This window comes from Xenopus tropicalis, chromosome 6, assembly GCF_000004195.4.
Source record: "Xenopus tropicalis strain Nigerian chromosome 6, UCB_Xtro_10.0, whole genome shotgun sequence".
NCBI classification, from domain to species: domain Eukaryota; kingdom Metazoa; phylum Chordata; class Amphibia; order Anura; family Pipidae; genus Xenopus; species Xenopus tropicalis.
In genome coordinates, this window is record NC_030682.2 from 47,618,385 (window position 1) to 47,644,968 (window position 26,584).

Here is a 26,584-nt window from a genome sequence, read left to right on the forward strand (position 1 = left end):
GCACCAAAATGAAAATCTGGTGAAGATGGTGTTCCAAACATGACACGATATTTTCCCCTTTAACATCTATGTTTGGAGCACATTTACCTGCAACTGCATGCTTATAAATATGCAAGATTCTACATACCGTGTTGTTAAAATCGCAATATAAATCTTATTTCAAGGTTTTATATAAACAAGCCAGAAAACCTGCACGTAACATTCATAAAGTTGCTATGAAATGTTTTTCTGATGACATATACTGGAACGTTTATTACAAGAATGTATATGGAAGGGAGATAGTAAAGCTGCCATTGCTCCTTGCACTCGCCCAGGCCGAGCACCCTAAAATCCTGACAGGTGCCATGTAGCCTTTATACCTGTGTATAGGGCAAAGGATTCCATCACTGAGCAGCAAAGCTCTTTACTATGGAATAGGATAATCCTACTCTTATGACCACCCAACTGTTCCGTCAAAGAATATCAATCTCATTTTCATGAGTAAAAAAATAGGGTGCGCAAAATTACTTTTTTTTTGCATAAAATGTTCTTTAAGAAGATACTTCAAATTTATTACTGAAACAACTTCAATACATAGAGCTTGTGATACCATTCTCAGTAACATTCTACCTATATAAGTAAATATGTTATTCAGTATAAATGGGAGAATACTTCAGTGGTGGCACTGCAATGCCCAGAGACTGGGAGGACGTGAGTAATAGCCGGCTCTATTGATGTAGTGATACAGAAACAGTGTCAGGTCCCTTGTGAAATAGCAAGAATTCTGTTAAACAAGAGGTGGCCAGGGTCTGCTGCTTTCTCCATCAGCCTGCCACAAGCACTGAATTCCTTGACTCAAATCCAATTTATTTCCATGTAGATGGAATCTGAAAGGGGAGACGGAACAGCCATCATTCTCCATCTTGTCAACGGTTTAAATATTTCAATTACAAAAGTTTGCGAAGAATCTCAGCCATGGGGTTGTGGGCAGCCTTTGAAAGTGACTGGTGTGAGCGCCCCCCTACCTGTGTGCCACTCAACTGTGGGAAGTTATTCTCCCCATCCCCAAAATCCAGAAATCCATCACCCAGGCAACACCCCAGTAAAACTAATAGGATTATTGATCAATTTTCAAATTTGTAAATTTCACAGTTTTTGTTCAATTGGAATAAAATTCAAATTTGACCAAACTAGAATGTTAGAATGTAAGAATGTTAAATGCATTGTATCACATTCTTCTCATAATTTTGAATTGGCCTGCAAACCAATTAAATATATTTTTTAAATATTCTAAAAAAAACAAATGTCAAAATATTCTAAAAACTAAAAAAAACTTGATTTGAAATAATCACTGAAATGTTGCCTAGGACAAATCCAATTGACTTCTACATGAGCTCGCAAGCATCTAGATGCTGACGTTTTACATTTGGGTTTAAACCTTAGAATCCAAATTCAAAGGTTGATAAAGCAACCACTAAATGTCGTATTCTATAGCGCTCAGTACTGTTCCAGCTGATATGGCAGTACGGGCCATGCAGGGAGAAGGAACCAGTCCTTTGCTCATGACCTTCACGTCTTCTTTCATGGACTTTTTCCTTGTCCTGCTCTGTTCCTCCTGATGAAATAAGACATCAAAAGGCATCAGGGCTGTCAGTACTTATATAACAAGACACATTTGGTCTCTAGCATGTAAAAGGGGTGTCAGAGAGACCTTGCTGCTCAGCACATAAGATCTAAAAAAGAGCATGCATGTATTAAGCCATTCTAGCTTTAACTGAGAAAACAAGACACCAGATTTGCATGGGTCATACTGCTAGGATCCCTAATTGTTTGTTCACTTCTTTGGAGGCAACAGATATATCCAGAGTGATCAATATCACCAGAGCCAGCCAGCCAGTGGGGCTTGGCCATTGCTTGTAAGAAGTGATCATCTGAGCAGGATGTAGAATACTACAATATATGGCTTGGCTTTAATCTGAAAGATAAGAATATGGTATGATCCACTCATATCATAGGTGTGGGGCAAGACTGTAGGTTTGGACCCAACATTTCTACTGGTGCGTCTTCATGTCTTATATCTATGGGGTTATTATTCTCTTTTGGCTTTAATCTGCAAGAATCCCCAAGAAATATTATATATATTAATATATTTGTGTATGTATTGACAATTATACATACCATTGTTTGTGAAGGTTTAATGACTGCTCTCCAGAGTAAGTACGTTCCCCTCATATGTTCTACTTCTTCCAGATTCTCCGAATTTGCACAAGATACACACCAGAGCAGGATACTATGACTTTCTCAGATGGCCTTACTCTCAACCGAACTCAGATGCACAATGCTGGATTTGGTCCACTCACTGACCTCGTGTTCACGTTTGCCAATCAACTCCTGCCCTTGGAAATGGATGACACAGAAACTGGCCTGCTCAGTGCCATCTGCTTAATTTGTGAAGGTGAGTGTGGGTAGCCCCGAAAGAGACCTGATCAAACCCAACATTTTCAAGGGGAACTAAAGCCTTGAGAAAGAATTTTGTGGTATAGGGTTGCTGTACTGCTTCCTGCAGCCTTTTGCCACATCAGACACAGCCCTCAATCAGCTTCACTTGCCTGGTCTCTACAGTGGCCTTTTGTCTCCAGGAGTGCAGGTTACCAGTCTGCATGCCCACTATGTGCATTTATTATGGGGCACTGTAGCCCCAAGCCATTAACACGATTTATCTTAGCAGTGTTATATCAAGGCTTTAGCTTTCCTTTAACACATATCTGTTGGATAATTAAATGTATTTCTCCCATATAAGGAGGTCAACTGATTCCCAGGGACAGTCATGGTAGTTTTGCAATAGGACTGCTGCTGAGGTGGCAAGAAGCTTGCTGATACCTGTAACTAGGGCATGTACACAAGCCTAACCCTCAGTAGTAATGTGGCTCCTGTGTCTGGCACATCGTTCCCATGCATAGCATTGTAGGCACAGAGGGGCAGTACATCTCTTCGTAGATGCCCCATACATTGTGCTGCTCACTGCTCTCATAATCAGCCCTGAGATTTGGATTGCTTGGAAGAAGAAAGCATTCCGAGTGTGTAAGTGAGGCTCTATCTATTATTAGGAAGCCTTCCTCTATTCTGGGTGAGCTCCACGTGACCATGGCCAAATCATGTTATTTCACACTGCCCCTGGGTGTTAAAAAATGAATACTGTGAGTTGCAAGGGGACTTGTCTGCGCTGTGTGCCTGGGAATCTGTTCTGCACAGGATCAGCATGCAATGAGAGCTATTTCTAATCTAATCTATTATGAATAATAAATGAATCAGTGTCAGCTTTGCTTCCCAGTCACTTCAATGGTATCTTCCAGCAATCCTCACTTGCCCGCCCATTTGGGGCCCAATAATGAGGCCAATCTACAGTCACTGACATATAGCAGGAGTCTTGTTACCATGAGGCTTGTTACCATGAGGCAGACAACCAGTAACAAGTTGCATGTATCAGGGCACCCAGTGATTGGATGTCAAACACATCACGTGATATACTACCTCACCTCCATGTGACACTCTAATGTAGGCAGATACAATATGGGAGATGGAGTGAGTGCTAAAGGCTGAGTTCCAGAAATCCACTGAAAATCCTTGTTTTCCTGTGGGAGCTACACATGGTAATGATGTGAGAGATAATAAACCTATCACACTGCCCCCCCCCCCCCATTTATCAAGCTGGAAGGAGCATTCTAATAAGTGTCAGCCCGATACAACATCTCCAGCAGTAATGCAGTCAGCGCCCTTTCACTGTGCCACTTGAACGTGCCTAATCTATTAATGCTTTTACAACAGCCTTGAGTAGCCCATATATATAATATCTAGAAATTGCCTCACTAAGATAAGCTCTATCCAGGGAAACAAGTGGATGTTGCTGGAAAGCAGCATCTGTGGCAACCCAGGCATCCATGCAATAGGTTTGTAAAGAATTAGACTTGAAAGCCACTCACATGTCAGCTGCACAAATATAACCCCCCCCCCCCCGCCCCCCACACACACACTTCTAATGCAACACAATTCATTTAGCCACATCGCCATTCCCTCCTCTTCTTTCCCTTTGCTGCCCCCTACTGCCAGTTATAGAGCACTGACGTACAGAACCCACTGGGCTAAGGCTACTGTAGCTCTTCCTGATCTACCAAATCTCTACATAGTGGGAGTTGCAGTTCACAGCAAGTTTACATCTGTATGACTACATAAGGCCGGATTCATCAACAGATATGTCTCCTTTCTCTAGATCGCCAGGATCTGGAAGAGCCGGCAAAGGTGGACAAACTGCAAGAGCCGCTGCTGGAAGCGCTGAAAATTTATATCAGAAAAAGGAGGCCCAACAAGCCACACATGTTTCCAAAGATTCTAATGAAGATCACAGATCTCCGCAGCATTAGTGCAAAAGGTAAGAAGAAAGAAAACAAGAACAATGGGACAAGTATAAATAGAGACATGAGGTCAGAGGGCCCTGTCTGTGAGCCGATATCCTACGGGCCTTTTACTCCTGCAGGAGCTTAAATGTAGCCTCAGCTTAAAGGGCATATAGGCTGCAGTCACCTGTAGGAGACCGTTCTGCATCTTAACTACAGTAGAGCTGATATTTTTAAGCTGGACCTACACATACATATAAAGCCATACGAAACAAGATTTTATCTGGGTATGGCCAGCTTAGAATTCCCATACATGTATGCAAGCCTAATTGGGCATGATTGAAAATGTTATTTGCTGGTGCACAATATGTCTGCCAGGGTGTGGAGCATGAAGAGATGAGGAAGGGAAGAGCCATAGTGGAGCCAGGAGGCAGTATCTGGCCATCCAACATGCAGGCCCATCAGTTCAATACTGCGCCCTCCTTTACTTCTGCCTCTCCAGACAGAAAGCAACATGTGACTTTAAGGGCATAACCCCTCCCATACCACAGAGGCACAGCAAACCCTACATAACTGTATTTAATCAGCTATTTATTATAAAATCTTCAACACTGCAATGGTAAATAGGCCCAAGCGTAATTCTGTTCATTTTGTTAATGCCATTAGCTGTAACTTTTGCTTTAATACTTATAAAAATCAAATAAAAAATGTCAAGTTAAATTCATGCAAAATACTAATTTAAATGATTAGTGTCCAACATTATTACTGACATAACTCAGCAATCCCGGCTTGTGGCACAGAACCTAAACAAACACATAAGCAGAGTAGTCAGCGCCCAAACACAGGCATAAAGCCCCCCCCGTCAGCCCAAGAAGACATAAGGAGGGAACAATCCAGCCACCCTGCTTAGTGTATTCCTGAACAAAACATAAAGCCAAATGGAGCAAAGTAGTCAGAACAAATAAATAAATTGCACTGGTCTTGCAGGTTAAGGGCGAATACAGGCGGGGCGATTAGTCGGTGCGACTTTTAAACCCTGCAATTGTGGAGACTATCCAGTTGCGGTGACTTATTGGCGACGACAATACCTCTGTTCAAATATATACAAGTTGCCGTGTGTGAAATGTACTGCGCAGTAAAAACGTGGCGATTAGTCGCAGTGACTGGATTTTAAAAATCGATGTGACTAATTGCCTTGTTTTCGCCCCAAGTAAATTTGGTCAGTATAGCAAGTCCCTGCTTGATAATAACGTGTGCGAAGGCATTTGATGAAAGTTGCAGATATATAAGGGAAATATGCCCCCCCCCCTTTCCTCTTTTTGACACGAACACATTCAGTTGGGTTTATGTAAAACAGATGCAGAAACACTATTGGTCCTTCCCAAAATAAATATATATCTTTAAACATTAAAATGAAACCTTGATAGTCTGCTTCTGGCTCTCCAGGGCCATGTCCCCAACCTCCCTTATGCTGGCATTCAACCCCTCTGTCACCTTGTTCCACATTAAAGTGATGGTTTCTGGGACTTAAAAAGTTCCTCTACTTTTCATGGGGCGCAGTGCAGAGATTCTCTGGAAACCACTCAGACTATCATGGTGTCCTCCTGTTCTGTCTATGTATTGGCAGTTCGTTTTTATTATGTCAAATTGGGGTTACACGTTTTTTCCCCTTTAAGAGACAAATATACAAACAATATAACATGCCTTTCATGTTTTGGTTTTATGTGTAGGTGCGGAACGTGTTATTACTCTGAAGCTGGAAATTCCTGGGTCAATGCCGCCGCTCATTCAGGAGATGTTGGAGAACTCGGAGGGGCACGAAGCTTCAGCAAGCAGTCCGAGCGAGGACAAAACAGAGCACAGTCACTGCATCTCGCCCAGCTCAGAGGAGGAATGTGTCAGCAAATGTGCACAGGTTCAATAGGACTCTTCCCTCCACTCCAGACATTCCCACCATTCTAAGCGCACAGGGATGGAAAACAAAGAGCATCATTCTCTCCTCTGCTGACTTTGCAGATCTGATGTTCTGATAAAACCCCCAAAAAAGACCAAGTTTGTTCTCATTTATATAAACCTATATACTGTTGCTGTTTACATTCTTGACTTCTTGGGACTCTATTAGAAGAAAAGAAAAACCAGACATTAAAAAAAACAAAACACTAAAGCAGCCATTTTCCAGAACAAGAAAGATAGCATTTATTTTCTCTTCCGATCGACAGACTGCATGATCTTTCAAGACTGCTTGTTACAAAAGAAAAAAAAACACTAAGGGTTGCCTATTGTGAAGCTGTTGTACATATTTCCTGTTCTGTCCTCTCTGCTGGATGTTTGGTGCTTTCCTTCTGTCTTGCATACATGAAATGATCAAGGCAACAAGGTAACAAAACGGACTGTTGTACAAGTCCAGAGGAGATACCATAGTTACGATGAAATCTCTGTCCACACGTCCTTTGCTGCTTTTCTTCTTTATCGCCTACCTTAACCGTGTGAGGAAACTATCACTCCATTTATTATCTGAAGAGTTTGCTATCAGAGTAACTGCCTGTTCCATGGAGAGGAAATGTCATTGTCGAACTGTCCGTCACTTTATAACGGGAAGCAGGAGAGATGGCGCGGCGAGCTCTAGGTTCTGGGCGCATTACTGCAGTAATGATAGCCTCAAAGGCACTTTCCAGTGTTACATTGTTTTTATGTTTACTCGTTCACAAGCCATTAGGAAGATGTTTGTATGTGATTCACTACTTTGAGAGCATATGAGATCCCTGAATGAAACACTGTCGTTCCCAGGAAAAAAAAGTCTTGCTTGCACACTAGCCTACATCCCATACAGGCAGGCCGGATTATTCCCTTTGCACAAACTGGGAGCTTTGAGCACAGTTTCCTTTGACACACATGTAAATTGCATGCAGGGTTTGTGCTGGCAGTAATCAGGCGGCAGTTCCAAGGACCAGTGTTAGGCCTGATGAGCACTCCCATAAACATCTACATGCAACTCACATGCAAGTCAAGGCGAAAGGGTTTGGGCACTTTGGGTGCCATGTTTTTATGTAGACTATAAACACAGCATCACAGTGCCCAAAATCACCCCATGTGCCATCATCCTTCATAGAACTGGTGGCTAAAATGTTGCTTACTCCATCCTGAGAGCGCATTGGCTGAAAAGCGAGGTCACCTCATGGCATGAATTGCTAACAGAAGCCATCTTCTTAGTTTGCATCACTTCCTGTTCTGTAGGGCAGCTTTCTGCTCCACCAAGACAGTTGCAGACACGTAAAGCTTCCTTGAAACAGCTCAGATGCTCCATATCTTGCTCATTTACGTACACAGAAGTTGCTTAAACATTAGCACAGACTTCAAGGAGTTTTAGCACCAAGCAGCCCCTTCCAGTCAAGGCACAATCTGGCCAGAAATCACCAAAACTGCAGCTGCCTCTAATTCAAGTTCCAAGCAGGAAGTCTGCTTCCCCTTCCCTTTTAAACCCCCCCCGTTTGGATCACAGTGAGTGTTGCCACAGTAGAAGAGTTAACACAGTACAAATGTGGTTCTAGGTCTCATATAAAGCACTAGTGGAATTTCTTGGGATATTTTAGCAAGTCTGTGATGTAACTTCACTGGCTCTGTTTGTACATTGAGATTGTTTAACGATGCTTTCTATGTTCATATACTGTTTACCTTTTTTCCATGGAGTCTCCTGGCAAAGAATAAAATATATTTATTTTAAAACTTTCCACGTATTTTTTTTAGCAGAATAAAGCAAAACAAAGTTTACTATATATATTTTTTTTAATGTTTAAACTTCATTTCAAAAAGCGGTTTTGCCATTTTTTCCCTTTTTTTTTTTCTTTTTTTTTTTTTTTCAGTTCATCCAGGACAAGTAAAAGGTGCGCTTCAGCGCGGCAGTCTAAAACATTTCTACAAGCCAAATTGAGACAAATACATGACATTTCAATGAGTAAAAAAGAGCATAAAACTGTGTGTGTAACAACAAAATGTTAAAATGTCTACACAATAATAAAAACCATCAATTACATCATCACATAAAATAAGACAATGTACAAAAGTCTGCAACGGGGGGGGGGGGGGGACAAAGAGGACTACACAAGATACTTGTTGGGGGGGGGTGGGAGATGGTTTGTGCTCTTCGGGCACATAATTAAAACATAGCAAAATCATCTTCATCGTCAGAGTCTGCAAAATATTTGACTTCTTTCCTAGCCCGGCCAGGCCTTTGCCTCGATGCGGTCTCAGAGCCGACTTCTGAAGGGAAGAGATCACCATCTGAATCCTGCTCAAATGATGCTTTCTTGGATTTCTGGAAGGGAAACAGTTGTGTGAATGAGTGGATCCCTGGCAAGGTTAAGGACACCTACATGGATGAATACATGAAATAACCAGGGGTGGATCCGAGCCCTACGAGGGTGCCTGCAAGGCATATAAACAAGCGGTTCTGTGCTGCCAAGGCATAGGAGCTATGGGGGGGAGGGGCGGAGTTTTTCTCATTTGCTCTCTTTCTGCCTGGCAAACACCGTACAAGGTCAGTTGGACAGAATATGGGAGTGTAGCTTGGAGCTATAAATGTGCAAGAGAATAAGTAATGGCATTCTGGGTACAAATCACTTTGCCACAAGCCATACTGGCCAGCACATGCCACACTGCATAGTGAGAGCAGAGGCTGTTTCTTACTTTGCTAGAAGATGCAGGTTTTGTAGGTTTTCGCCCTGGATTGTAATCTCCTTCATTTTCAGAATCAGATGTTTTTCGTTTCCTTCCCCTTCCTTTTGCTGAAATAAAGACAGATTTCAGACTTAATGTTACACCAAATGCACAGATGTTATGTAAGGGAGAGAGGATTTTACCATCAGTAAAATGGGAAAACCATGGGGCAGAATCCTAAAAACAAAGAGCAAATGGCCTTTTGGGGCACATATTTAGCCCCTGAGTGCAATGGCACATGCAGATATCTAGAGCAAGTTAACCCTTTGCATTTCTGCTCTGGGAACTGTGCTCTGGGAGAGATCAGGTGGTTTCTTTCATTCCCACCCCTTACTTATGGTGGCTGCTGCATTGATATTAAAGTGGTCACTTTCATCACAAGTCATTGGTGTTAAGTCATTGGTGACAAAGAAGGGAATATCAGCGCATTACTCATGTAATAGGTTTTATCAGTTCTTTTTAAATGAACCATACATTTGAGTAAGGGGTAGTATCCTCAAAATGTCTGTGCAGTGTTTGTTGTATTGTAATAACGTTCCAGACACTTCTGGCTGCCTAAGGAAGCACATTGCTGTACAAGTACATGCTGCTTAGCTTCCACAAGGATTTAAAAGATCAAATCAGTTTTCTCACTGTATTTGGCCTACAGGCTGAGCCCCCTGCCATTGTTTCAGGCCCCCAACCAGAGAGAAGACAGCAGTGTAAGGTGAGCTCTTGGGTGGAGGATATATTCTGTGAAAACCTTCACTACAAACTTCAGAAATCCTCTCTCTCATACAAATCAATATATTTTCCAGACTTTAGGGTCAGCCCAACTATATATTTGGAATATTTCTCAGGAATCATTAGTAGTCGCCAACAACTTAAATTTAACTAAACTAATTAAGGTGACCATACCTCGGCAAGCTTTAAAGGAGAAGGAAATGCATTTTACTGCCAATAGATTCACTACATTAGTGCCACCTAGAATGCTATATTTATTCTGCAGAAAACTTTACCATACCTAAGTAACAACCCTAGAATCTCCCTTCAGTTTGCTTAAGCAGCTGCCGTTTTAGCTCAGTCTCAGTCAGTCTCTAGCTTTTGTGCTGCAGCTCTAGCCTAGAGATGATGCGCAAATCTGCTCACTGTTAACAGGCAAACAGCACTGTTATGGTTATTCAGACTGATGTTCTGAGTAAGTGGATCTCATCTACCAACATTGAATGAACACCTACAGTGCTCAGAGTAAATGGCTTTGAAAAAAAAGATCTAAAAGATGAACAAAAAGTTCAGTGTAGCAAGAAACACTCAGAATCTGCCCCAGTATAAAGAAGTCCTTACCTTTGGGTGTTGCAGATTTCTTTGATGCACCAAAATCTAACAAGTCAGAGTCGGAAATCAATGAAGTCTCAGACTTCTTTGGTTTTGGCGGTCGTTTTGGTTTAGGAGTACCATCTGACAAAGATTTTGCTACAATGTGAAAAGAAAGACAGTTTTTGCCAGTGCACAAGATTATGTGAGACAAAAAATCCAAAATACAGTATCAAACATGGCCTCCCAAAACCTGGCTTTTGTATCAAGAGATAATATTGTGCCCCTTTGCACTTTGAGGGGTCCTCAAACTTTTTAAATATGGGGCCAGTTCATGGTCATTCAAACTGTTGGGGGGCCGGACTGTAGCCCTCAAACTACGGCCCGTTCCCTGCTGCATCCTACAGCTACCTGCTCCCCACTGAAGCCAGGGTGTGAGAACGCAGCCCACAGTTTGAGGATCCCTGCCTTAGGAGGTACAAAAGTTATGACATTTCCTTAGGTTATTACCAACCCAGAAAATGTAGGAAAGAATATATATGTTCCATGGCTACCCTGGGCTATAAAATAAAAGATGCATATTATCACAATGGCACTGTATGTGCCGGCCTAAATACAGACTTACTTTTCTTAGCAGAACCTTTACTGGCTGGCTTTTCGGAAGATTTAAAGGTAAACGACGAAAACGGTACATCGTCATCGTCATCATCCTCATCGTCACTGTTATATTTGGTGGATTCTTAAAAGAAAAGCATGAAATCACTTTCTATTTCAGAATAGGGGAACAATGAAATAAGTCTGTTTAAAGGGTTTAATTTGTGTTGCACGGCCTTTATAAAAACAACATGTGAAACAGCACTCAAGGCAAGGAAACATTTTAGCACCATCACTGCCAGAAGATAATGCAAGCATTAGGGTGCCCACATAGGACTTCCTGTAAGAAAGTAGATCTATTTGCAAACCATATTAACAAGTCAGAGAAAAAGAGTAACGCTGGTTGAAGCAGTAGATAAAAGGAAGGAATCAAGCAGAAAAAAATTGAGACTCAAAAACAATGAGCACTAGGGGTTTGTTTTTATAAAAGGGCACGTAACAAAAAAACTGTATCCACAAGTGGAGGTGCAAGGATAAGTGGGGGCACAAGCACATTAGATGCATGTGAGTGACCCCACATGAGCATCTTCACTTGACAGGGGGCTTTTCTTAACATTGTCCCCCAAATCTGGTTGGCACTTAATAATTACATTTATTTTAGTGCCTGAAACAATGTTAAATACTTGTCATCACTGAGTAGTTGACGGAAAAATGAACTCCATTTTATAGTTTATAAAGTTATAGCCATAGTTGTGCTCACAAAGTAAAAACCAATCTAATGTTTAAGTCTGCTCCCTTTCTTCTATAAGGAATCCGTTCTGTCATGCTTTATTGCTTAGATTTCAGCTAACAGTTCAGCCCACAGTGCAATATGCCTTTGTACAAAGTTTGAAATTATTAATAGTATTTAATGGTGTCTAAAAGCCAGTCAGACTTTACAGTAGTTATAAGGCCTATGGCACATAGGGCAACTCTACCTGCCATATTTTTTAGCATATAAAACCCTATACCTCTCCCCTCAATGGCCTGAAATTTTCCCTTTGTTTAATTTTACGTATGTACATGAGATTGATGCAGTTTTTTCATGGCTTCCAGTTAAAATATAAATTTTTTATCAATTTTTTTCCTGAAGGTTACGTTATATGCCTTTGAAACACTTAGGGGCCCATTCATTAAACCACGATTTTTATTTTATTTTTTTTGAGAAAAAAAATTGTATTTTTTCTAATTTATAAGACTTTTTGTAATGCCCACAATAAATTCCTTAAAATTCCACTACTTTAATTGTTATTTTCGTTAACTTCCACGGAAAAGTCGTATTTTTCGCAAAGACTATGACCATTTCAGAATTCATTCAAGCTTCGGTATCATGACTTCGGTATCTTTTGGCCAGGCTGAATCTGTAGAGTGCCATTGAGTCCTATGGGAGGCTTCCAAAATCATACGTTGAACGTTTCAAAGTCAGAAAGGTTTTCGCTCAGTTTCTGAATGTTCGGATGTGAAAACTTTCAGAACGCAACCACAATATTTTCGTACGGCCAATAAAAGAATTTTCGAACATCAAAAATTATCGTGGTTACTCCAAAATTTTTTCCAATCGTGATTTTAACCACAAAAAATTGTGGTTTAATGAATGGGCCCCTTAGTATCTCTCACACCAATTCTTCCATCTATGTACACAAGCAATATAAAGATGCATATTTTCATGGACCGCAAGTAATGAATCCTAACCATTCACATAACAATGAACTCTGCTTGAGCCTCTTACCTTTCTCACTAGATCCTTTGCTGGCTGGCTTTTCTGTAGATTTGAAGGAATATGAGGAGTAAAGGGGGGAGGGTTCATCATCATCATCATCATCACTGTCATATTTTGCAGATTCTTAAAAAGCAAGTTAATGTATTCATGTTAGATAGAAATAACAGTGATATTCAGCATAAACTTACTGTATGATTAACTATATTTTATCCCTACTACCATTGTTAAAACCCCAAAATGTAAAAGAATGACGGGGGTATGAGGTATTTTGGAAATATTTTAAATTTAATTTCTTTAAAAATGTTCTTTGTACTAAATGGATATTTCTGATGACAAAAAGCAAAGTGGAATCTGGTTACCCCTTTCCAACAATCCTTGTGATGATGGGTTTACCAAGCCAATATACTAAAAAGGACAAGTATACTATAATTATATAATGTTAAGGTCTGTATTTATGTGTGTGTGCAGAAATAAAAAGTCAGGGGTATCAGAAGCACAGCAAGTGTCAGCACACTATGCAGTGGGGACAGTACATTGGCAGTTAGCTAAGCTGTAATCAGTTACTGCACTCAGATGAAAAGCACATGAGAAAATTGTGTAAAGATATTTTCATTGAAACTATTAAATAGCGACAAATGTATGCTTGCACACACTGGTTTAAACTGTAAGCAGGGTAACAATGCACAGTGCTAAAGAATTATCGTCCCCAGTAAACTCATTTTCCTGATAGAATGCATTATAGTACCCGAGAACCTAAGGATCCTGTTTGCTACCTGCTATAAGCTCGGAAGCAATAAAGTAAGAAAGGAAGAAATATTGTACAATTAGGTTCGATGCATGGACATTTGGCTTTCTAGAGAAAACCTAGGGAGTTGAAAGTAGATAACCATGCATGGCCTAATTCCAATGTGCATGGCCTCCTAAAAAATATAAACTGCTAGACCATACACTCTTCTGGCTTCTATAACCAGAAGCGGTAAAAATGAGGACCGCATGGAGGTTATTAATCAGCTTGAGCCAGTACCACAATCAAAGACAGATTGTGACAATATAAAGCAAAAGAAAAACATATATTCTATTCTCAATAGGGAGAATAAAAAAAATGAATGGGACACAGACCATTAAAAGAGAGGGAGAGTCTGCTTTATTAAAAGCAGGAAGCAAGATAACCCCCCCCCCCCATATTATCTCTCAGACTAATTGAGGTTGAAAACCAACTTTAAAGGAACAGTAACACCAAAAAAATGAAAGAGCTTTAAAGTAATAAAAATATAATGCACTGTTGCCCTGCACTGGTAAAACTGGTGTGTTTGCTACAGTAACACTACTATAATTTATATAATAAGCTGCTGTGTAGCCATGGGGGCAGCCATTCAAGCTGGAAAAAAGGAGAAAAGGCACAGGTTACATAGCAGATAACAGATAAGTTCTGTAGAATACAGTAGTGTTTTATCTGTTATCTGCAATGTGCCTGTACCTTTTCTCCTTTGAATGGCTGCCTCCATGGCTACATAGCAGCTTATTTATATAAATTATAGTAGACTTTCTGAAGTAAACACACAACTTTGACCAGTGCAGGGCAGCAGCACATTACATTTTAGTTACTTTTATACACTTTCATTTTTTGGTGTTACTGTTCCTTTAAGCATAGGAACAGTCCGTCCTATATTGGCAAATATATTAAAAGTGGGCAATAATAAAACCACTCATAATGGCTACTCAATTATGCTTTATTTTTTTAATATCTATTCTTCACTTACCTTTTTTACTAGATCCTTTGCCTGTTGTTTTCTCTGAAGTTTTGAAGGAGTACGAAGAGTAAAGTGGGGAGGGTTCATCATCGTCACTGTTATATATTGCAGAATCTTGAAGGTAATATATATATATATGTATGTATATATTTATATGTATTCTTTTATAGTTCTATGCATGCATTTGAGGAGGTTAGAGAAAGCAACAATAAGAATTTTTCATACCTTCTACTTTTTCTGAAAATGAAGATGATGAAAATATGTAGTCTTTTTTCTTTTGTGTTTCTGAAGGCTTTCTACACAAGTAAAGAATGGGTCTCATGAGAAAATGAATACCAGTTTTAAATGGCTGATCACAATAAATAGTTATGGTTAATATTAATATTTAACTATATCTCTGCTTACTGTGCGGCTGGGGTAGACTTGAAAGGGGAGAATTCATAGTCATCCTTTTCTTGGCTGTCAGAGAGAACATCATCATCTTCACCTCGGCTATTAGCAGCAGGAGAAGCTGGCGGTTTTAAGTCATTAATATTATTATTATTATTACTACGGCTAATGACACCTTCGTCGTCATCGTCTGCATCTTCCTCTTCAGAGAAATCAAACGTGTACTTCGGTCTTTCAGCTAGGAAAAGTAAAGATACATTAAGTCAGTAATAGAAAACAATATATTTAAATATATTTATTCATTGCGTTTAACTTTCATTTACTTGATGACAGGAATAACTCAGGTTGCCACTGGATGAGTTTTAGGAACAGAAAAGATAAATTACAGCTATGTACCCCTTGATACTTTCCCTCTAATACCTCTGTGTCTATTTTATGTTGACATTGATATATATATTAAATTGAGGGAGGGGCTAATACAAAAACTAAATAGAATATTACAGGGGTTTTTCAGATTGTGCATTACAATTTAAAATAAATGTCACATTAAAAAAAAATGTGATTACTAAAAATAATCATAAAGTAAAACATTGAAGTTGTTTGTTGTTCAGGAAGATGAGAGAATGGATCAAGGGTCAAAATACTTGAAGGCACTGCAGAAAAATGAACTAAAGGGAATTACTCTTAAATGTTCTTTCCCCAAACCCATAATTTTGGCCTTATTAGATCCTCTACAAAAGCATAAATGAGGGCTGCAACTAAGGGTTGTCAGTTGTTACGTTAGTTGTAATAGTTATTGCTGCTTTATGGGAGTGCCAAGACCAGTTTATCATCATTGAAAAATGAACTGTACCATAAAACTCTGGATATGGACCATTTGTTTTGTTGCATTGTAATTTTATTGAATTGCTCAGCAGGGAAAGTATTTATTATATAAAAGTTATGCCAATCCTTAAAGGAGAAGGAAACTGTGTTAAAGGAACAGTAACACCAAAAAATTCAAGTGTATAAAAGAAATTCCAATATAGTGTACTGCTGCTCTGCACTGATACAACTGGGTTGTTTGCCTCAGAAACACTAGTATGGTTTATATAAAGAATGCAGCTGTGTAGCCATGGGGGCAGCCATTCAATGGAGAAAAGGCACAGGCACTTAGCAGATAACAGATAAAACACTATTGTATTATACAGAGCTTATCCATTATCTGCTATGTAACCTGTGCCTTTTCTCCTTTTTTCCAGCTTGAATGGCTGCCCCCAAGGCTACACAGCAGCTTATTTATATAAACTATAGTAGTGTTACTGTAGCAAACACACCAGTTTTACCAGTGCAGGGCAACAGTACATTATATTTCTTTTACTTTAAAACTCTTTAATTTTTTGGTGTTACTGTTCCTTTAAAGGTGAAAGAAAGGTGTAATCCCTGGGGGTGCCAAGTTGTTAGGCTCGCTCCATGAACTATAGTCACTTACCTCCTAGCCTTTCTGACTGATGTAGAAAGGGGAAAAGTATGGTGTGATTTTTGTTGTATCACACAAAATACTTTGAGGGAAGCCTTCATATTCACAAAAAAACCCAAAATTATATAAAATTTCAGTACATGCAGAACCAGTTTACTTTGTTCAATGCATTTCTTTGTGGGCTTTTTTTTTATCAGTTTTTGAGCTTGTAAATTTGTGTTTCTCTAAATCGAATAAACTCGCATATCAAAAGGGCGCTTATTTATTCATAAGGAAATAGAAAACTCAAATCTCTCATATTTTTCTAGTTTTTGAGCTCTAAAAACTCAAAAACTTCAAGTTTGAGAATATTGCTTGACTTTGCCTACGACAACTCCAGTTGTCTTGGTTAGAAACTCACAAGCTTTTAGATGGTGAATTTTTATATTCGAGTTTTCAGGTTTTTTTGCACTTAATACGATAAAATAAGTTTTCGAACCATAACTTGAATTAGATTTTTTACGCTAAAAAAATTCATACTTGACTGTTAACAAATCACCCCCTCAAGATTATAAAAAATGGTATAAATTTAAATATCCTGGAAAGCAATATTGTGTTGCAGAGATGTGCCCCCATATTTCCATGATACATACCAGCTGCTCTCCTTAGGAGAGAGTCCCGAGGAATGACCACAGGCTCTGCCTCAGCTTCTTCCAGGTCACTGTCTGATTTTGACTCATTGTCTGACCAAGGGTTTCGCTTCTTCCCTTTCTTGGTTGATGACTTGGGTGTTAATACAGTCTTTTTGGCTCGAGGACCTCAAATAAAAAAAAAGTCACTATGAGCAAATCAAAGTATATTCGGAAAACTACAACTCACTGTATTTCATTTTACTGACCACTGGTATATAGTTAATATGCACCTGTTTTCCATTCAGCAAAAAAGGAGAGTCTCTCTCTCTCTCTCTATGAAGGATAGGGAACACTGCAGATCCTATTTTAAGTTAGCTGAAAAAGTGCTGTGCTAGGAAATAAACTTTTATAGTAATCCTCTTTATAAGACCGCCTCGTTTATAGGACTTTAGTAAAAATGTATAATGCCAATGTCTGCCTAAAAGCCAGACTGACAGTAAACCTTAAACAAAAGCTAGATCATGTTAAAACACCAATGTGTAGCAACAACAACTGCAGCCTGGAGTACAAAAATATGGCTGCTATGTCTGGCAATCTCCTTAACTAAAACTACTGGGCTTCAGTTAAAAACCAGGAAGTTACATGGTTCACTTGCTACAAAACTCAACCAATCTTTCTATGAGATGTAAAACATGAAACAATATTACTTGTGAATATAAATAATCATCTATGTTCTTTGTAATTCTGAATTACTTCACAGATATGGGAGTTGACGTGTGAAAGCTTTGACTATTAATTCCCTCTATGAAAATGCAATATTCAGTGCTTAACTGTTAAACAGGGCTAGAAAGTTAACACTAATAACTTTATATACAGGTGTATTGGGTTAGAAGTCTTACAAATTCTGGAAAACCAAACACCAATATCATTTAAATTTATTTTAAAAAAGTTATATTCACTCAAAATGTTTGGACTTCCAGGAATGGACCCATGTGCTCAGGCACCTACCTGGTTCTTTTCTTTCTCTCTTGGGCTTTACAGGTTTTACAGGAGTGGTATTCATGGAATCTTCAGCTCCTCCCTCTGCTGGTGCCGAGCTAAACTCCTCATCAAATTCCATTTTCAGTGCAATAGAGTCAATTTCACCCTTAAAACAATTTGTAAAATACAACAGTGAATTCTCTAGAACAAAGAAATGCTGAGACAGATTATTTTGGCAGCAGAGACACTTTGGTGCAGGTGTGTGGTGTATTTCAGCAGGAGACAATTGCAATGTCCTGCATGTCAGGAAGCTGAACATGTGCACAGCGATATCTAAATATGTGCAGTTTACTTTGGGCAAAAAACTGTGAAACATTCTACAGAAACAAAGAGGCTTGAAACCTGTGAAATACATAGGAGAAACATGCTGGGGTTTTACATACTTTAGAACCAAGGTGTTATAAAATCTGTTTCAGTCACTAGAAAAAGTATTATTGCTACAAACAATATTTTTGTATTGTGTAATGCTAATCCATTAATGGCTAACAGAGACATTTCTCAGCTGTCAGACACAAAACCCTAGCCTGTTTAAGCAAGAACTGCACATCAGGGGAAAATATACACCAGGCAACACTCCCTCGTCTGTGGCCTTCTATCCACACAGGGCACTAATAAAGAATACATGGAGACAACAGCCTTAAAAACAGACTCACAGCATGTAGCATGTAAAGGAGGAGTATACAACAGTCAATAGTCATTAGTTTAATGGAAAATATGTATTCAGTGAGGCCCAGATATGATGTAACTTATTTGCTGGCCCATACGTTGCTATATTTTGTATAGCAAGTCTGTTACAAAATCTTGTACCTTATTTATTTTTAACACAAAAATATGAGTCCCAAAGATACAGCCACTGCAAGGTAATCCTGTTAGCAAGTAGCCTCACCTTCTTTTTCTTTAGCATCTTTTTGCTGGCATCTGCTTTCATTGCACTGATTTGTGGCTCTACTCTTCTGCCGTAAAGAGATGGCAAAGTCTCCTCAAGCTGTAATTTCTTCATTTTGGGTTTTCCAATTTTGCCTTTTATTGCTTTGCCTGCAAACCCTGCTAAGACATCTTCTTTTTCTTGAGCTTCCACTCTCTGCAATAAAATAAAGAACAGAAGTAAGTATAAAACCTGTGCATGAGGGAGAAGAAACTGCAAAGAAGAATAATTACCGTATATACTCGAGTATAAGCAGAGTTTTTCAGCACCCAAAATGTGCTGAAAAAGTCACCCTCGGCTTATACTCGAGTCGGGTGACATGGTTCCCTCCAGACCCCGTTTGTGTAACCCCCTGCCAGGGTCGGACTGGCCCACTGGCTTACCTAGTTGAACCACACGCAACTCTGAACTCAGCATACTCTGTGTAGAATGTGCACCGCATGTCCAACTCTTAGTTTGGATAAGTGCTCTGTTCTTAACAGGCCCCAGCTAATCTGTTTGGCAATAAATTGCAGAGTGTCGGCAACAGCGTCACTGGAGGCTGACAGAGCAGGGAAGGAGCAGCGCTCATATGGAAATGAAGGATGACCATAAGGGCTGCCGGAAGTAATGCACTTAGCTCTGCACTGCACTATTTATTTTATCAGCTGTCCTAGAGAAACGTAACCAGGGATGCAGTGGGAGTGTTAGCAAGCTCCCTCTTGATAAAAAAAAAGTAAGCGTTCTTTGCCTAAATAAATTTTGGAGCTGACAGGTTAAGCTTAGGAGGTGGGATGAAAGCAGCTCTTTTGACTAGTTAGTTTTAAGGTCCTCTCATTTTGCATTAAATGTATATACTTTGGCTAAAATTTCAGGTTGTGCGGTTGTGTAAAATCTGTCTGTGCTGTACCTGATCAGTAGTTACTATTTAAATTCTGCTTAAAATCCTGAGCTAATATTTTTTAATCTGACTGGTGGTTTTTCATATTTAATTAGGGAACCTGTGGTGGGCCTCTAGTGTGCCAGTCTAACAGTGGTTACTGTCATGTCAGAGTGGTTAATGTTTGGGATTGATGTGTTGTAAATCAATTTCTGTAATGATATTACTGGTTTAAAATTTTTAGCGCTGTTCTATGAGATTGGGGCCCTCAGCCTTTCCTTTTCACTTTATGCCACATTTTGATGAGCTGGCCCTGCTTGTTTACGCATTGTTCTGGTGGGATCTGGTGAGCCCCTATGTTGATGTTTTCTGGTGTGCCCCAGGCACCCCAGTCTGACACTGTCCCCTGCTAGGGATTCTCACTGCCCCAACCAAACCGACAGGCTAGAATGTACCCGTTAGCGCGCACACTATTAACACCCCTGGTTAATGTGTCACAGGACCCTGTACCCGCTGCAATTTCCCACCCTAGGCTTATACTCGAGTCAATACGTTTTTCCTGTTTTCTTAGGTAAAATTAGGTACCTCGGCTTATACTTGAGTATATACGTTATAATACAAAAATACTTAGTAGCGATAAAGTCCAACCCAACTATACTTGCCGAGTAATCCTGAAAAGTCTGACCACTAATCCTCTTGGATGAGAAAATCACAGTCCTGTCCAAAGTCCTGTTGCTTTAGACTCCTCACTACTATATATTGTAAATCACAAAGTAGGTGAATATTTCTTCATAAGACTAATTTACCCCCTTAAAAAATGCAAATGCATAATTACATAGCACAGATATATACTGCTGTATTTTACAGAGATTATACAACAGTCACACAGTCACATCACTCCTTGCCCCAGTAAAGTATACAATCTCCTAAACTGGCCTAAATTTAAAGATAGGTTTCTTTGGAATGCATGGGAAGAATTTACCTCTAGCAGACAGTGCCCTGGCTAAAGTCAAAACTTGGACCCCAGCACAGCAAGGCAGAAATGTTAAGCACTGCACTACTATTCTGTCCATGATTAATACAGGGAAGGAAGCAAATATCTTTTGCATTTACTATATTACAATGCATGGGAAAGTGCAAAGCCCCTCCAAAAGGCTGTATGTAGATAATAGATGAGTATCATAAGTATTTAGCACTGGATTAGCAGATTATTTAATTAAATAATCTATAATCATTTTCACCAAGGGGAGCTTTAACAAGAAATCAAAGGTGCTTGAAATAAAATGCCAAATTTTAACATGAATGTTAAGATAATAAATCCTCAGGAAGGCCGATAAAGGGGTTGTCCACCTTTGAGTTAACTTAGTACGATGTAGTTTTTTTTAATTATTTCAGTTTTTGTTCGGCAGCTCTCCAGCTTGGAGTTTCAGATGCTATTTGGTTGCTAGAATCCAAATTACCTTAGCAACCAGGGTGTGGTTTGAAGGAGAGACTGGTGTATGAATAGGAGAGGGCCTGAATAGAAAAATAATATAAAGTAACAATAACAATAAAATTGTAGCCTCACAGAGAAAAAGTTTTTTGGCTCAGGGGTCAGGGACCCCCATTTGAAAGCTGCAAAAGGTTTAGAAGAAGGAGGCACATAATTTAAAAACTATAAAAAATAAATAATTATCAAACTAATTGAAAAGTTGGTCAGAATTGGCCATTTTATGACATACCAAAAGATAACTTAAAGGTGAAATATGTTGTGCAATAATGTCTCCACAAATAAATATGCTACTATGAAGCATTAAGATACGGTGTGCTCTCTGGGTCATTCGTCTATGTATTTGTATTCTTTACAGCCGGCACGGGGTCTATAACCTGTTGAGAAGCACTTATTATGGAATACACAATAGAAGGACTTATTTATACCATAAAAATAGTATACATACGTCTAGCTCTTCAACAAAAGCTGCCAAGTCTTCCTTCCACAGATCAGGCGGAGACTTCCTCTTGAGGTCATTCAGTTCTTTGCTCTGAAACACACATGCATGATTTTTTTTTCTCTAAGGGAGAACACAATTTTCCTCAGACTGCATATATGTTCTACTGGGAAAATTGGGCATTAGACTGCTTGTTACTGCCAAAGCAGTAATTAAATAAAATTTATAGCAGATATGGGCAGAATTCCATTGTAGCTGGAGTGTCCCTCCATTTATTTCCTGCAAATTGTGACAGTTCAAATCTGAGTGTTGCAAGGAAGATGCTTAAAAAAACAGTACACTTAATTTTGTATTTAATTTTGAAAGCCCAGTGACACAAAGTGAAAATGATACAGCGCCTTGCAAAACTATTCATCATTCATTCATTTGCTAGAAAAACAATGTATGGATAACCATTTTTTGCAAAAATATTCAGCCCTCATTTTTTAAATATTTTTAGAGCCACATTTTAGCAAATAAATATTTTGTATCATGGTGGCAGAACAACTTTGGGTTGCTTTTTTTATTAGCATGGTCTGGGCATTACTGGACCTTTATCAAGACCAGCAAAAAATCCCAATGTTATATTGTTTACACGCATAAATTACTTCTTTGCAATTATCTTTTTTTATGTTGATGCATACTATAGTGCCTGTTTTTCTTTCTGCATAAGAATTAAAACAATTACGTGCTATGCAAATGTGTGCCCATATAGTCTTATTTCAATATTAATGGCTGCCCTAATGGCTACACAGCAGCTTATTTAAATAAAACTTAGTAACCTTTATGAAGCAAGCACACTTTTTTTTTCTTTTACCAAGGTAGGGCAACAGTATATTGTTTTTAAATTCATTTGTTGTTGTTACAGGTCCATTAAGAACACAATGAAAGACAGCATATGTTTAATGTATACCTTTATATCCCTCTGTCTGACAAGCTCATCTACTTTTTCCTTTGAAAGGCTCCAGAGAGACATATTGAGAATGTAGTTAAAATCCGGTCCTGATCCAGTGCCAGAGTCGGATGAATTGTCTTCATTCGGATCTTGAAGGTCATCCTCCTCTGTTGCCTAAAAAAAATATCAGTTATGTTTATTTCCTGGATATATATTCTCTAAAGTTTTGGGAACCTGTCAAATATTTTGTAATCTGGCGTAAAGCTTGCTACTACTGTCCCCATTGTTTTTATTTGTACAGCAGCAAGCTTCACTATGTTTATTTGTACACACAAGACAAAAATGTCATAAATTAAATATAAAAAAAATCTTTGATATCTTTACTGGTAAATGTTTTAAGTGGCACCTACTTTTTCTTGTGCCTCCTTCCAAGCTTTCACAGGGTCTGACTCAAATCCTTTCTGCACCAACATCTGAATTAGATCTCTTTTGGTTTTGTTCTCTTAAAATTGAAAAGAAAAAAAAGATATAGTTAGATACTTTATTTGTAATAAATATCTATTTTCTGTACCATTCTAAAACTCAAGAAATGTTTGGTCACAACCTATATATAAGTAGTACTGGTCTGGCAGAAAAAGATTCAGACCTAACAATAACCCTGAAGCTGAAGACCATTGATGCCAGCAACAGTCCACTTTACTTTTTGAAAATATAATCAGCACCAAATTAGACTGTTTAAACCAATACAAAATACTGGTGGCACATACCTATAGAGATTTTGCCTTGTATCTTCTCCAGGACAAACCGGGCTTGGTTGTTCAGTCTTGCAGCTTCAGCTCCCAACATTCCTATCAGCCATTCTTTGCGCAGGGTGTAGTAATTTAACCGGAGATCAAAAAATTCCTTCAGAATGTCCTGCACGGTTTCATATTTCTTTAGACAGCCCATGTGGTCAAATAATACCTGAAAAAAAGTAAAAATATATACCAATAAAATTAGATAGATAGAGAGATAGATATCTAAAAATGCAAGAAAATATTACAGATGGTAAAACATATTGATTTACCATAGAATTGCAAGTAAGACTTGTTTGAAGTTTAAAGACTTTATGCAAGCCAGCAGCTTCTGCCTGTGCCAACTTTTCTTCTGTCATTTTGACAACAAATTTTACAGTTGTGTCTGTATGATACTCTTTGTAATCAGAGATTAACGATGGTGTTTTCTCGGTTCCATTGAGCATGGGCTCCAGCACTTGTTCTTTGTAAACCTACCAAGAGATAAAACAAAGATTTAGATACTGTGGGTATGATTGTTGACCCCACACCCAATGTATTTTTTTCTCTTTAGAATTCTATCACTTTTACCTGGTACAGGGGGACATAGGCAACATAGTGTAAAGTGCTGCCAGTCAGGAGACTAATTCTGCAAAAACTCCTACCAAATTACTGGGCACTATAGTCACTTCAAATACACTGCATTGATAAATAACATACGTATAGCTAGATATAGCCTAGATTTCATTCATTTCAGAGAGGGTTTGGCAACATTTGGCTAAATGAGCAGTTATTGTTACTGTTATGCCTTACATAAACCACCAATAGCTCTTATGCAATATACATGAGCACTAAAGGTTATGGTTTCTTTAAATTGTGTTGCTTTTGGTATTCTCATCTGAGCATACAATGCCACCTTTAGTTCTAGCACATGCCAATGAGCACCTAGGCATTTACAAATGAAGGAAAGATATTCTTGCACTACTATGGTCAGGGAAGAGGCAAGATGGTCACAACCTATACTCCTTCTGTATAGGAAAGAGTCGGGCTAGGATCGATCAATCGATCGTCGCATAGTGGATTCTGCCATGCATCGCCGTATCACCTTATTTCAAATGACCGGAAGCCAAGTTTTAGCAGGTATTTTCTAATAGAGCATTCAAAATAATAAATTGTGTGCAGGATAGGGCAATTATTGGAGCAGGGTAGAATAGATTTTTTACTTAAACATTTTTAGTGTTACTTTTCCTTTAAGGCATTTTTACTGCAGCATTTCTGCCTGCACTACTATATTGATAAAAGTTAAGTAAGTTGCTATGGCTAAACTTCAACACCATAAGATTATTAAGTTCACAATAAACTTGGTAAAATAAAAAAAATCAGTGGTGTTTGGGATTCCTTTTAACCCTTGCACACTCTTGATATTATACTATTTAGAATCTTTCAAAGAATGTTTCAGAATTTAACCACAATATAAACTTTTTTTTTTAATCCAAAAACATAATTATGTACAGTACAGATTTAGTCTTCTGGTATTGAAGTTTAGCCAAAGCAAGGTGGTCAAAGAGAAGCCAACTATTGTACTTAAAAATATAGATGAAATTCATAATATTCTTTTTTTCCCATTTGCAAACAAATAATAATGAAGAAATCTATCTATACAAACCTGGGTCCATGTCCTGACAGGAAGTTCTGTGATTTCAATTGTGTTCCGGTCCAGCACATATATTTCACCACTCATTGCATACTGATTCTGTCCCAGTTCCTGAATCGTACCTTTAAAATTCTTGTAGCTTGGAAGCTGTTGAACAAATAAATGAAAATTGAATGAAAAAATAATATATTAAAAACCAAAGCTTGGCAAACTTTTACCTCTCCTGCTGTTATAGAATTGGGGATATATATATACATACACACACACACACACACACACACACAAACACAATCACCAAGGCATCCCTGCAATTTAAAATGTTTCAAGTCTTTTCCCTATGTAACAAATAATTTGCCAATTAACTATTTCCCTGTTTGCAAATTCGTGCATGCTGCAATTTTCTTGTATATGTTTAACGTGATTAGAAAGTTGTAACCTTAGTGTACCTACCTAGTGATTGTGAAAAGGACTGACCTAAAATTGGCTGGGCAGGCAAGAGAGGATCCCATACATGGGCCAATAAGCTGCTGTCTCAGTCTGGTGCCACCTTAAGGATACTGGCACACGGGGAGATTAGTCACCCATGACAAATCTTTGCTACTGCTGGAGACTAAAAGTGCTTTCCCACCAGCAATAAAGTAAATCATCTGTGGAAAAATATATATGGCACTTCATTTTTTTTCAGTCGCCCAAGTTTCCTCGAGAGGCAACTTTTGAAATACAAAGTGCCACATATTTTTTCCCCATAGGCGATTAACTTTATTGACAGTGGGAAAACATTCACAGAAGAGGAATCACTTGCGGTAGCAAAGATTTAAAGCAGGCAACTAATCTAATGTTTGTGTTGTGGAATCTCATGAATATACACTTTAAAGAAAAAAAAATCATTACTATTAATTGTTAATTTCACTAATTTTTGCTTTATGTATTTCAATAACATAAGAACCTTAATATTTCATAATAACAGCACAGTAATAAGACACAGTACAAGCAGTTAACTTTGTTTAGTTACCAATGGATAAGGATCAAGACCATCCAGCATTCTCTTCACATTATTGACAATTTCTCTTGTGTCATAATTGGGCAGTTTACAAGCCCATCCAGTACCGATTCCTTCTGCTCCATTAACTAAAACCAGGGGTATAATAGGAATGTACCACTCTGGTTCTACTCGCTGGTTATCATCATAAAGGAACTTCAAAAGGTTATCATCCACAGATGGATAGAGCAATCTTGCTAGAGGACTGTAATACAGAAAAACATTATAAGAGCAAGCAGATGCTAACTAGTTTAACAAGCAGATGCTAATCACTATAATATAGGCTGTACAGTAAATAAATATGTTTAGACCAAGAGTGCCAAGAGCACTACGTAATGGTCTCCTAATCTCAGACTGAATTTTTATGTGAGCCCTTATACATTATTTGCAAATGTCAAATATATTTAAACTGTAAATACTGTTCAGTCACAGGAACTTTTGAATAGTGAAATGTATATTACCTGCAAAAGATATTTTGAATAAGGTACATA

General features: G+C 38.6%; 2 protein-coding genes across 3 annotated transcripts in view; one reads left to right on the forward strand and one right to left on the reverse strand.

Annotated features, from left to right (window-relative positions):
- rarb (retinoic acid receptor beta) overlaps positions 1-8,093 on the forward strand; it is a 111,377-nt gene extending 103,284 nt beyond the window's left edge. The window contains exons 6-8 of the mRNA XM_002932404.5: positions 2,230-2,434; positions 4,247-4,405; positions 6,101-8,093. Coding sequence (XP_002932450.2) covers positions 2,230-2,434; positions 4,247-4,405; positions 6,101-6,294 — 558 coding nt within the window. The 3' untranslated portion in view covers positions 6,295-8,093. The remainder of the gene's footprint in view (positions 1-2,229; positions 2,435-4,246; positions 4,406-6,100) is intronic.
- Positions 8,094-8,212: 119 nt separating this feature from the next.
- The window catches only part of top2b (DNA topoisomerase II beta), a 46,388-nt gene continuing 28,016 nt past the window's right edge, over positions 8,213-26,584 (reverse strand). The window contains exons 21-38 of one of the 2 annotated variants that reach the window (XM_002932410.5): positions 26,067-26,298; positions 25,067-25,201; positions 23,694-23,894; positions 23,395-23,590; positions 23,038-23,129; positions 22,646-22,801; positions 21,703-21,786; positions 18,868-19,062; positions 17,949-18,087; positions 16,962-17,126; positions 14,886-15,108; positions 14,706-14,776; positions 14,490-14,594; positions 12,739-12,852; positions 11,002-11,115; positions 10,407-10,535; positions 9,054-9,151; positions 8,213-8,682 (exon numbers count right to left, since the gene is read on the reverse strand). In XM_002932410.5, coding sequence (XP_002932456.3) covers positions 8,524-8,682; positions 9,054-9,151; positions 10,407-10,535; positions 11,002-11,115; positions 12,739-12,852; positions 14,490-14,594; positions 14,706-14,776; positions 14,886-15,108; positions 16,962-17,126; positions 17,949-18,087; positions 18,868-19,062; positions 21,703-21,786; positions 22,646-22,801; positions 23,038-23,129; positions 23,395-23,590; positions 23,694-23,894; positions 25,067-25,201; positions 26,067-26,298 — 2,608 coding nt within the window. In that variant the 3' untranslated portion in view covers positions 8,213-8,523. The remainder of the gene's footprint in view (positions 8,683-9,053; positions 9,152-10,406; positions 10,536-11,001; positions 11,116-12,738; positions 12,853-14,489; positions 14,595-14,705; positions 14,777-14,885; positions 15,109-16,961; positions 17,127-17,948; positions 18,088-18,867; positions 19,063-21,702; positions 21,787-22,645; positions 22,802-23,037; positions 23,130-23,394; positions 23,591-23,693; positions 23,895-25,066; positions 25,202-26,066; positions 26,299-26,584) is intronic. The other variant, XM_018095006.2, reaches the window with a different exon arrangement.